General features: G+C 31.1%; 1 protein-coding gene across 5 annotated transcripts; it reads left to right on the top strand.

Moving 5' to 3' along the window:
- Window positions 1-229: 229 nt before the first annotated feature.
- Window positions 230-5313, top strand: LOC132908815 (probable H/ACA ribonucleoprotein complex subunit 1). 5 transcript variants are annotated; one of them, XM_060963162.1, is made up of 7 exons: window positions 230-387; window positions 1005-1205; window positions 1759-2157; window positions 2353-2403; window positions 3196-3283; window positions 4972-5025; window positions 5113-5313. In XM_060963162.1, the coding sequence occupies exons 1-7, from the start codon at window positions 306-308 to the stop codon at window positions 5120-5122; spliced, it is 885 nt and encodes a 294-aa protein (XP_060819145.1). In that variant the 5' UTR covers window positions 230-305; the 3' UTR covers window positions 5123-5313. The 5 variants fall into 5 exon arrangements, with proteins under 5 accessions (XP_060819145.1, XP_060819144.1, XP_060819148.1 ...); XM_060963161.1 differs by having other exon boundaries at window positions 255-408; window positions 1023-1205; XM_060963165.1 differs by having other exon boundaries at window positions 256-408; window positions 1023-1205; window positions 1759-2064; window positions 2356-2403; window positions 3244-3283.
- The last annotated feature ends 8108 nt before the right edge of the window (window positions 5314-13421 follow it).

Genomic DNA, 13421 nt, shown 5'->3' with positions numbered 1-13421 from the left:
TAATTAACTTACGGCCGATTTTGTGATAATCGATAAAGCGATAAACACGTACACTGAATTCACTTGAAAACAACATTACAGTGCGCATGAACGCGTGAAACTGGAATTCCCACGGAAAAACCAAAAATATGAAGTTGTAATGGTAGTAGGTAAATGGAAAAAGGATGGGGAGGAGGCTCATCGCATTACTCGTAATGTTATATAATTGCTTTGAAGTAGTGCGTGTATAAAGATCGATGGCTATAAAAGCAGTAAGATGAAAGATCCGATGCACAGTGTGATCTGAGAGTTTCGAGCTCTCCACAATGGATCACGAAACAACTAGGAGTATTAGGAGCTTGCTCCTACTTCTCCTTATTACAGTCGTATCGGCTGCACCAACTATAGGTGAGAAAATATATATTGCATGTTCATATATGCAAATTTCTTAGAGAACCTAACAATAATTTTTTTAAGAAGCTTAACTTTATATTTTATCCACATTGCATTGTAAAGTCAGTGGAAGCGATATAAACGAGGTTGTTATATCGGTCAAGCGTTAAAGTTTACATGTTTGAAGATCTAAGTTAAGTCACTTTAGGGAAGATGAGGTGTTCGAGCCTTATCCAGGACCGTACAACGTTAACTCGGAACTACTTCTTTCTTTCAAATGGGTAGGTCGACAGTAATGAATCTTTGACAGTTGTTGTCATGGGACATGTACAACATACATGAGTGCGGTTAAATCAATCGGTGTGTTCGTTTAATCATTTAACGTTTTAATTTACGACTTCACTGTATCGTTTCCACTGGCTGTACGTTGCATGTATTCTTTTGTTTAATAGAAGGTGTAGAATAATCTGTAGTATTTCAAAAAGGTTTTACATCATCATTTTGTTCTATATAACGTCATATTATAAAAATTCTGTTTAAGATAAGAAGTGAAAAGTGTTTTATTGTATCATTTTTATCACGTATATGGTTGAAATGAAGGTAGTAATCGCTTTTTTGTAACAAACCTTTAGAAGAATTATCGACTACAGTATCTTCCAATGAGGAGAATACTACTTTATCGACCGAACTTAAACCTCCTCCTTATCCGCAAAAAGAAGAACACCAGTATATGGTTTTCGTTATAAATCTTTTTGGATTGAAAAATGCTAGTGGTGAAACTTCTGAAGAAATGTTTGAAAATGAAGTCATTCAAAGTGTTCCAGAGCTAACAGGTAACTAAAAACGAATTACACTTTACATGAAATATAAAAAAGGAAAAGAAGAGAAGCGTAAAAATTTGATTAACTTAAGCATAGCTAACGAAGTAGTTTACAAAGTGATAAAACTGTCCAACGCATGTATTGCATTTGATATTGTATGATACATTATATTAACGTTACGATGATACGTAATATTAACATTTTATAACATTTAAATTAAATATTAAATATATATATCATCAATTAAAAATATAAAATATGTATGCATATTCAATTTTGGAAGTGTACAAGTTAATATTATAATTAAATTTTGAATTTAATCACGTATCTCAATTCTTACAAGCATCAATCTTTCAGTTTCATAGTTACCTAAATTATAATCTTACTCTCTGCCATGATGTGTTAATGATTAATAGAATACTATTCCATGTAAAACAACAATGATCTGATTTACATCTATGATTTATGATTCTTAGACAGCTATGCACGATAGAAACAATTGAGATATCACATATATTATGAAGAAAGTAATCACTATGAACTAACTATAATTCAATTAAAATAGATCCATTGGCAACTGTACTACTAATCCTCGAGGTAGACGACAATGAGGAAGACACTGGTGTACTAGTTGATCTGGATGAAGTTGCAGATGAATTAAGAGATAAAGAGGGTTTGAATGTTGAAAAAATGAACAATACTGGTGAAGCCAAACTTATCAAAGTGAAGCTTTATAAAAATGACGAAGGAAACTTATATCCATTAAAAACAAAATTAAATGAATTAAGCAAAAGTCGTAAGAGGAGAACATTGTGCGTCAAATGTGGGGGAGGCGGATATCCTGGTGGTGGACTTGGAGGCGGATTCGGAGGTGGTGGCGGATTTGGAGGTGGCGGAGGATTCGGAGGTGGTGGTGGATTAGGTGGTGGTGGAGGAGGATATCCTGGAGGAGGATACAATAAAGGTGGCTGCGGATCTGGAGGATGTGGAGGTGGAGGATATCCTGGTGGAGGAGGAGGTGGATATCCTGGCGGTGGTGGAGGTGGATACCCTGGCGGTGGTGGAGGTGGATACCCTGGTGGAGGTGGAGGTGGATATCCTGGTGGAGGTGGAGGTGGATATCCTGGTGGAGGTGGAGGTGGATATCCTGGTGGTGGAGGAGGAGGACATAGCGGAGGAGGCTACGGAGGTCATCCCAACGGCGGAGGAGGTAAGATACAATTTAATGTTATTTTATTTTTTTAACAGTGATCATCTGTAAATTATATAGATTACATAGATTTAAAATTTCGCTTAACACGTTCGGTGTCTCGTGTAACATTTACTTGATAAAATAATAAAAAATAACATGTTAATATCACATTCCATCGTTTCGGTACTATGACAAATCGACAAAAGGCATTAAATACTAAACGTAACAAATTGATATAGATATTATAAGAATGTAACTGCTTATTTTCTAAATTATTCGATAATAAATATTAGCTGTATCACCTGTTACTACAAATATCAATGGTGGCGCAAAGTTATTGAATTAACAGAGCCCTTTAATAAGGATACACGAAATGATCTCACGATTTGAACTATATTTTAACGTGTTGGAATTGAAACAATAACCAAAAATAACAAATTACCGTTAATCGTAAGAATTAACGATATAGTATAGTAAGGGCTTCAGCTACTTGGTATTTGAAATTTAACAGATTCATAATTTGGCAACTTATCAAATAAGCGTTTATTGCAATTGCTTTACTAATACTTCAGATTTTTATGCATGCGATTTATAATATATTAACAGCATTGCGAGCATACGCGTAATCATATGCTGTGGTACAATGGAACATAATGATAAATTATTAATGAAAGCATATGGCATATCATATATACCATATATTTTATATTGTTCTGAAACTATTACGAAAAGATACAATGCATTTAATGAAGCTATATAACAGAGTAATAACGCATCGCTTCCGCTTCTAACGCTGGGTGATTTTTATAGGATATCAAAAAATAGACACTATACCCGTTATTGTTATACCGGTTGCAGGCGGTGGATATCCATCTGGCGGCGGTGGTTGCAGCACATGGTACAGTATTAAATTATCTCTTAAAATATTATAGTATATAAGAGTATCAACAAATAAGAAACAGAGAAGGAGAAATTTCACAATAGGTATTTACCGAATTTACTTGCAACTCATTGAATTTTTTGCTATACTATTATTTTTGCTTATCTCATTCGTATTATTGTTAACTGCCATCGACTGCTCATTTGATACTGTTATCTTTTTTTATTTGTAAAAATGATCTTATACCGAAGTTATTGAAATAGGTTTTCCAAATTATACTTTAGATTAGGTTTTTATATAGGAAGTTTCAGGGTTTAACTGTTGAACTTTATCACAGTATTTTATGGATATAACATAACAAAAATAGATAAGTCATTTACAGCCTTATTAAAAGGTTGCAATAGCGATACGAAAGGGAATGATAAGAACACGTTACAGTTACTATGCTATAAATAAGAATAGGTTTACAATCAACATGATCATTGACTGTTAACATTGCATTTCAAAATATTCACTGTTCCTATCGATACAAAACTGACAGTATCAACTTGTATTTGTTACTCAATTTAGCTTATCTTGATTTTATTTCTTCTCAATGAACCGTTCACCACACGCATGAAGATTTGTTTGTGTTATTATTCTTGTGTAAAGTTATGCAAGTTACATAAAAATCCAATTATTTTCTTTATATTTTGTATTTTTACTATAATTTTTTGAAGAAGCTTCAAATTATTTATGTTTACATAACATTTTCTGTTCGATTATTAAACTTTGGAACAACCTGTATATTTTAAATAAATCAGAAAACAATAGAACATTAAAGAGTAACGAAGAACAATAAAAATTGTAGTACAGAGAACATTCGACCACAGAAAATACATCTGAAGATTAATATTTTATGCAAGGTACACCATCATCATTAGTAGATACAAATGAAAGAGGAATATTTCTGCACTGAATAATAAATAGAAAAAAATGCTAGCATAAAACTTTGATAAATGAGTTTTCGAAAAAAAAAAAAAAAAAATGACTTTACTAGGTATGCATACGTTTAATTAGAACTTCATTTCACAATTTTCTGCGAACTACTTTTACTTGAGTTTACATTTGTATACATCGATAAGAGTTTTCAAGGCACGAAAGAGGAGACTGGTTCAATATTTGAAAAGCTACAAACACGATATCCGGTATAGACACTGCGTAAATCTCTTAACTGTTCTTTTTTCTTTGACTTGACAGGAACATAACATTGTTTCCACTTTTGTTCTAATTGATGGTAAACCAAGATAACTATTTTAAATCTTGTGTTCAATTATATTAAGCAAATAGTCAAACTTTTCTACGAAAATTCTGACATAATCTCTATAATGTTTTCTATTTTCTATACTTACCTCTATTAAGAGAGTATGAAATACAACAGGATGACGTCTTTCAACAATCCTACTTTGCAAAGTTGACTTTTCGTTTTTAATATATTATTCTCTAGAACTTTTAACTCTTCCAAGAAGTTTAAATTCAACTTGACTGAACTGAACGAGGCTCCATTTAAACAAAATTATTTTTGTCTGAAAAATAACAAATATGAATCAAAAAATCATATTGCTCATTTTAATGAAAGTTATATTAAAGTAGTAAAAGTTATATTATTATATAATACCGTTTTCGGAATATTAGAAATAACATCTTGTGATATTATATTATTGTAGTGGCGGTGGTGGAAATTCATATGCTTCAGCTTCAGCAAAAGCAGGTTCCAGCTGGTATGTATTAAACTTCCATTATTTATTCAATACTATATGTTGTGTTAATTATTTACTGTTGTCTATAGCACAATTCTCTTTTTTCAGGGGGAAATAAACCAAATAGAATATAACAACGAAGATGTTTTAAGTTATATGCTGCCCAAAATATTCGCAAAAAATTCAACGACTTTTATAACATATACGTGGAATCATATTCAATTAGTTTGTTACAACGTAACGTTCGTCATCTTAATCGCCGATTTATGTAACATGTATCAAGCACCGAATAAATGAAAAAATAGTAAACAGGTTTGCTTTTAATAAAATCTCAGGATTTCCAGGAAATAATCGCAGGTTCTATTCCTGATTGATGTTCATCGTTAAAAGGGGAGAGCGCAACGCGTTAACGAGCATCATTTTACATGCTGTGTGCATTGCACGTTACCTTTAATGCGTGTTAGTCTATTAATTTCTACGATCTACGAGGTACCTGTATTTATGATAATCAGATAATCGATCATCGGTACTGCGAAATCTTTAACTCGACCCTGCGCTGACCTTGGAAGGCTGTTGCCATTCTCGAGGAAAATCTAGTTAGACAAAGAAAAACAGAATTGTTTTTGTTACTCTGTTAAAACCATAAAGTAGTAGATACCACGTCACGTCACAATAATTAATCCAACAAGGATCAAAGAACGAAGTATAATTATTCTGAATAGCTGCAACTTGAGGCAAGATATTGAACCGAGTAGTGATTACTATTACTAATATAATCCGTGATAAAGTGGAAGACCGGTTTAATTACGCCTCCGATACCACGACTCTATATTGAATCTGCGTAAAGATTGGATGAAAATACCTGCTCATTTATGAAACTTCATTTAGACACGAACTATTCGTTTTCGTTTGCTCGAAATGCGGGCGCTATGTTCGTCCTTACGTACTTGTACTTATTGGTTCTTTTACATATGTTGCATTAAAGAGAATTATGAATGAGACGGTGAGAAAATTATATCTTCGTTAGTTTGCTCTGATAGATTTAATATAAATACGATAGGTTATTTAACAATTTTACCAATATAAAAGAAAAAAGATAACTATGTGTACTTACTACTTCTTCTTCTTTGTCCAGCTCCTGTACGACTTTTATACCAACTCTTATACAGTGTTACAAATTTTTACGTTTCTTAAATGAGAATTTTCTTCTATGAAGAAACGATATTTTGAAAAATTGCATCTTTATATCACTCAGTAATTAATAAACACAAATATTAATAAACACTTGGTTAATAGTTCACAATTCGTTGCAATTGATGATATAATAAGTTCGATAATCAAGACATTAGCGACAAGCTATAGTTTCTAAAGGAGTGACATTAACATCTAGATAGCTATTTCAGTACTAAGCATGCAATATACATTTACACGGCGATAATTAATGTCACACGCAAGGTAAAACAGAGATGAATAATTACATGCGTCGAACGTTGATAGATAGGCACGATTCAATTTCATGTAATTACTAAAAGAAACGAGTGTGCTGTTACTGTGGCATGGTCTAAACTGTGCACACTATATCGCTGGCTATGGTTGTATACATCTTGCAAGTAGCAAGTCCATGCTGTAATTATGGCGCGAGTTGGGTGAACATAACGGTAAGGTTTTGATTCTTTTCTCTATTTTTCCAAGACAGTCAGGAAGGAATGAGCACGCGCGCGCGTGCGGAACGAAATCCGCGCCGAAACGGAGTCAAATCTCCGAGACTAGGTGATAGGTTCCGTGCTACTGCGAATACGTGATCCGTATCCGTAGTTTCAAGTTGTGATCACACGCTGTTAAATTCTTTCTCATCGTTTGTCTCATCGAGCATTAGTATAAAAATAAATAAAAATTTATTTGATCTATACGTCCAGAAACGTCGAACGTGCTTCAATAGTACAAAAATAAAAAAAAATGCACCGTGTTAACTGTTTATGAAATTTTAAGTCTGCTTTCGTTTTCAACGTGCATTGTATTATTTCCATAAACTAATTTAGAAAATGTAAGTATTGCGAGCAAGAAGAAAGAACAGAATAAGTAAAGCGTTCAAAAATTACAGCAGCATTAAATATAACAATTACGTAGTAATATAAGGAAACAATTACCGTATAAATGAAACGAAAGTCTGGTAAGTTTGATAGAACAGATTTTTTGTGTAATTCTACGGTATAATATAAATTACGACTGGTAAACGAGTTGGTACGAAATAACAAAGAATTAAAATTTCATGAATTATTTATTCATATGAGTATTGTAGTTTACCTTTAGATTTTCATTGATATTTCAAATTCCTAGTATGCATTGGATGAGATTCCCCGAAGAATCCGGTAATAAATTACTCAAAGCTTTAGCAAATGTAAATAACTGCATTTGTTGTATAGACGTTTTGTTTTCACTTTTCTATAGTTAATGTACATATCAACGATAAATCTGAAGGTTTTTATTTAACTACATTTATTTTTTTCACATATTTATTATAATAGCAACTGAGAAAAAGCAAGATGTAATTAAATTCACTAAACCGTTTTAATATTTTATTTATATATTTGTATATCATGCAAACTGAATAATGTTACTATTTGCGCTAAAAAATTGCGATTAATTATTTTGCAGCTTGTCCTTTAAAAGTTATAGCACTTCTTATCTATTTATAGCTTAATCGATAAATTGCCATATACTTTTTGTAAAATATTGATATTTGAAGTAATAATCAAACAATATCAAATACACTTATTTTGATATTGCAAATTATTATAGAATTATTGTATGGTTATTATATAATTTGTTGCATAGCTTTATTTAAAATCATTGCATTTCTTACAAAGGATTTTTCGGTTAGATCCTAATTAGGTTTATTTTCTCTTTAAATATCTTATATTACGTGCTACAAGTATTTGTTTCTTAAATTTAGCTTTTCTTCTAAGTTACATTCATAATTCTATAGGTATCAATCTAATTTACATGATATTTCTTTTAGTCGATTAATTATAGCGTTGTATAGTATTTATTCTATTTATAAGTACTTGAACACTGATATTCTAATTATAATGCGTTTCAACTCTGAGATTTATATTTTAAATTCACCGTAACATACTTGTTATCAATAAAAAAGGAAACAACACAAATTTTTAAAATACATTCGTACATACAATTCGTACGTAGAATTTTACAACAAAAATCATTGAAACTGATCGATCGCATTGATTGAAATCATACAATCATAAAAGTAAGTTATATCAAATTTCGAATGCTGTAAAAAATTTCAAACTTAAAATACACTTAATTATCATATTAGCAGAGATCCAACAGGACTTCATAAGAAGCGAAGTGAAAATGTGGGTCTGCAGGTCGTTGAATACCTAGTGACTTCCATCAAAGTCTCAATCATGAGTAGTGCTTTGCCAGTCTTCTTCTTCATCATTTTCTTCTTCACGATCTGCAAGTATTTTCCGGTCGTTGACCGTCGCCGACGGCAAACGGCCCTCGAGGTCTTCTGGACGAGGAGTGCAATGAGGAAAAACTGGGCGAACAAGGGGCAAATCGTAAAAACTTACTCCGACCAGTGAAATAATCAGACCTCGGTTTCTCCTTCGATCTGTTCGAAAACAACGTTACCTGTATCAAAATTTTGTACACGTTGCGTCACAGAAATAAAAATCCTTCTGTGCTTTACTGCTATTTCCAGCTCTCAACAGACACATCTCTGTTTTTTAATATTGAAATTTATTAAAATAATCTTACGTTACAATTTACTTGTGAATTTATGTGTACATCCACAGAATTGTAAAATAATTCAAATAACATCTGAATCAAATGAAATTATTCTCCCGCGCAAGAAGAATTTCTTTTTATTATTCGTACTCTCATTGATAATTAAATTACGTTAAATTAATTAGTATTTAAAAAATCAATATCTTATAGCAATTATTAGTGATAAAATTAATACAAAATTTCAGTTTTATTATTTCGTGATAAATGTTACCACTAATTTAGGTAAAGAGAAATAGAGTTTTATTTATTATAAACTTGAAATGATATTTCGTTTGCTATAATAATAATCGTTTTTAAAACAAAGGTTTGAGATATACAACAATTCAAATGAAATTTTGTATAGATATTAATATTATATAAGTATTAATTCTTATTTTTATATCGTTAACAATGTTCTTATTTTAATAAATGACATATTCTATATATTAATTATTTGTAATTTTTTAAATATTGTAGAATTTAATTTGGACTGTCAACAATATCAGCATGGAAGTATGCGTAAAATATAACACGAACATTTTAATTTCAAACGGTATCAAAATTTATACAATTAATTACATGCATTTATATAATATTCCATATTTTCCGTTATAAAGAAGCAAATTACTGTAGTGATGGTCATAGTAGAAACAGTAGTGGTCAATAACTGGTAGGTACTTATAAGAAAGTATAGTAATATTTCATTATAGTGTTTCATGATTAGTATCTACTGACTAAAATATTACATCAATATTAACTGAATAAATCACGAGTCAAAAATATAACAACTGATCATATTTTTAATTTATTAAACGGAAACGAAAATTAGTTTAAACTATACTTGACTGAAGCCAGTAAACGTGTGATTAATTGCTTTCTGTGAGATCTGCACCTTGCAGTTTCACTGTTACACTTCCATGATTCCTTGCATGAATAATTTATCTAGATGATAAGCCGGTCTTCGAAACGTGCGTGTTGAATTCGTTCAGATTTTTACGCATTACAGTATCGAGACGATAAATTCAGTCTTTCGCAAGATTAATTGGTTTCCGTTAAATCAGTGAAGTTATGTGGTGCGTCGAAATAGACAGGAATACTGCTGACCCACTTTATAGCCTGTTATTTCGATGATTTTTTGCTGGCGATAATGAAACAGTAGTAAACACTAAAAATCATAGTTAACACTAGCGTGATTTGATGATTATACATGCATAATCCTGACACATAAATAATAGGTAAACGTGGAAAAACCTTGACTTAAATCAGTTTAATCATCCTCTTTTTCCTTTTGTATATTATTTAAATACGATATTTACATATTGTACACAAACGTCTTCATTGACAAGTCATTAGCCAAGTATAATATTGGTTAATGATTCATTAGTCAAGTATAGTATTGACTAATGATTTTAAATAACTGTCTTGTTGGAAAAACAAAAGCCGCGTTTACAGTTACAAACACGTTGCTATTTTATTTTTTTTTTGGTATACTTATGAAAAATATTTTTCAAAATCTGAAACATATCAAATCAGAAATGGGATCAAAGTTACCTTAATAACGTAGAAATATTCTTTTAATTATGAATCATCGGTATTACTCACTGCTGTTACAGGTTTAAGAAAAGGAATGTATATATATATATATTCCTTAAACCTGTAACACCAGTGAGTAATATATATATATATAACTACATAGCAGAGTTATATGCCAGAAATTTATACAATATAGATATATAAAAGAACGAATAAATAGAAAATGGAATTGTCCAAAATGAAAATTGGAATTATCTTCGAAGTCATACATGTAGGCTATTTTTTTCAATGTGTCATTTCTATGATTAATATGTAATCTTTGCGATTCAAGTGATAGTCACCTAAAACAACAGATTTTATAAATTATATTATCACTGGCGCATATCAATAGGAATAGCACTCTACCTTTCGGTCAGAATCTGCTACAGAAGACGTAATATACACGACGATTTATATAACTGTCGCCAGGCTTTCAATGTTCTCGTATAACGCAGACATCAGCAATCTAAATGCTAAACTGGTACCATTTCATGTTGTATTATTTTGCAAACGTCCCGATAATAATTGCACACGAGATAAGATGCAAGTTGTACGAAGTGAAATATTGTTAGATCGATGACGGGAGTTTTTATAAAATGTCAATTTCCCTTTTATGCGACTGGAACCAGGGTGGCTTAAGTTTGTTGATGATTGCAAAACGACAAGGCTTTAATTTAATCCTCAGCAGTTTTTTAGGGTCGTAAAACGAAACCGGTTGCATCCAGCTGGAATATACATAGAAAAGTCTAACCGCTAGAACCATACACATTCTCATGAAGATGTTCCTTTTCGTGAGAGGAATCGTATCCAGTTCGCACAACGGCGCCCATAAAAAGTTAAAACAGTTCTTTCGAGAAACGTCGTTTCGATTCGCAAGGAATCGATAATACATTTTTATATAACAACTCCGCCTGATTCTACAGTACAGTAAGAATTGTCAATATGCTTTTGCTTGTCAATTGTAACCGAAGTAGTCGTGCCATGTTTCACGATACACGTTTAACACGAAAATTAATATGCGATGGCCGAATTAATTTCATTTGATTTGAAAACATTCGAAGAATCAATGATTCATTCCCATCGTAGACACCCGTTCGAACATCTATTTCTTCCTATCTATTTTTACTCGAATTTTACTTTCTATTTCTTTATTTTTCAACTTTACGTTTAAGATATCATTTTTCTCATAGATATATTCTCAGGTAAAAATATCAAATTTTCTAATTAATTTACGAGGGATTAGTCGAAAATTAAATAATATGTTTAATATAAAATTATCATTTAAACGACAGGTAACATTTATACGAAACCGGTTTTCTATAGGAATATTCCTTATCGCTAGTTCAATACGAGGTAAGTAACTTTTACTGCAAAAATATGTTACAAAAAAATTTCGTAGGTAATACAATTTTTTTCCGAAAATAATGTGAAGAGCTGATACGAACGACCCACTAAACCAGAATTCTAACTGTGTCAATACGCGAGATTATGCACGCATATACATCCGGCAATATAGCGCTTAGTAGCAGCTCATCACTTACGCCCTTCTTCGACATGTACGAGCGGAAAAGGGGACGTCGATCGATGATGATACACGTTACTCGCGCTGACTGGTACATACTTACAAGCATTGTAAAATGGAAAGTGACGCAACTTTTTAATAATCCAGTCTTCGCAAATCTATTAATTGCTAAGAAACGTTGAGTTACATAGATTAAACTTCCTTGTCATAACATCGATCGTGAATAAACCACTCTACCTCTATTTTGATAGCGATTTCAACAAAGTTAAAGTATGGTACAAAGAAAAAACATTTTTTAAGGCAGTCAGTAACAATATGACTATTACTTTTTGTACAAAACGATATTAGGAAAGATTCAATATCTCATGAGGTATCAGTTTAGTTGTGACTTTTCTTTTTACTTTGAATCTACGGAAATATAATTTCTAATATATATGTTGTAAAATTCATCATAAAAATAAACTAGAAAGTGGTATATATACGGGTGGTATCTATAATTGTTATTATGCATATGTTGCCATAGAAAGAGTTTACTTAAGGCGGGCATGCGAATCTTTATACATTGAGTGGTGATCCTGACCTTTCGTTCAGGATACATTGTTGCCCTGGGGCTTAATCGTCACAATAAGATAGTACTAAAATTAAAAAGCAGTTTATTTTTAGACTCATATCGCATGATTGTATACAATTTTATCGAATGAAGTAGAATACAAGAATAAATATACGAATAACAAGTTAACACCATACATAGCTTAATGTTCTGCGAAAAAGTGCAACCCGATTTTATACGAAAATTAGATGTATCAATATTTGGTTACATACAATATTAGCAATGATTATCTGACATAAATAAGAACTTAATTTTTTCTGATATTTAAACGATTGAAGCTTTATTTTATAAGCGTCATTTTTTATAGGGAATTATCATAGGATCTCTTGTGCTGAAATCTACTGTAAAAAAAAAAAAGAGTTAACAGAACTACTATATAATCTCTTATAATTGTGAGACTTGATATTAAGAATTATAGTTTACAATATGCACGAGCTCATGTAAAATTTTCCAGAATCTTAAAAGTAGTATTGAAGTTTATACAAAAACGATATATGGTTATAATAAATATTGCTAAATTATAGTTATATTTCACAATCAACTAATCTAACTAACAATCAACTAATAAATTTCATAATTATCTGAGTTACGATTCTCCTAATAATAATGTTTATAGTAGAATATTGATACGTCTATTCTATGGTTTGATAGTAGTATAAATACTATCTTTTCAGCCATAAATATAATTCAAAATTCCAAGTTTATTGTGTATCCATGATTTTCCTATAGTATATTATAATTAATTGTAATATTCAATTAATGTACACTATAATCAAACGTAACTAGAATTTTTGAAAAAAGAAACAACTTAAACAATACAGGATCTCTGTGAAACAATGACCTCTAAAAAGAAAAAATTATATACATGTAAATTTGTATATGTATCATTAACAGATTAATTAAAGGACAAAAAAGTGACCT

This window comes from Bombus pascuorum, chromosome 7 (assembly GCF_905332965.1).
Source record: "Bombus pascuorum chromosome 7, iyBomPasc1.1, whole genome shotgun sequence".
NCBI lineage: Eukaryota > Metazoa > Arthropoda > Insecta > Hymenoptera > Apidae > Bombus > Bombus pascuorum.
This window is presented reverse-complemented; position numbering and strand designations above follow the sequence as displayed.

Excerpts from the sequence above, each read along its gene's own strand:
- LOC132908815 (XM_060963161.1), top strand. The coding sequence starts at position 306 with ATGGATCACGAAACAACTAGGAGTATTAGGAGCTTGCTCCTACTTCTC. Across the intron at positions 409-1,022 it reads TGAGAAAATATATATTGCAT|TATCTTCCAATGAGGAGAAT; the intron begins GTTCATATATGC and ends TATCGACTACAG. Across the intron at positions 2,158-2,352 it reads TGGAGGAGGATACAATAAAG|GAGGAGGACATAGCGGAGGA; the intron begins GTGGCTGCGGAT and ends CTGGTGGTGGAG.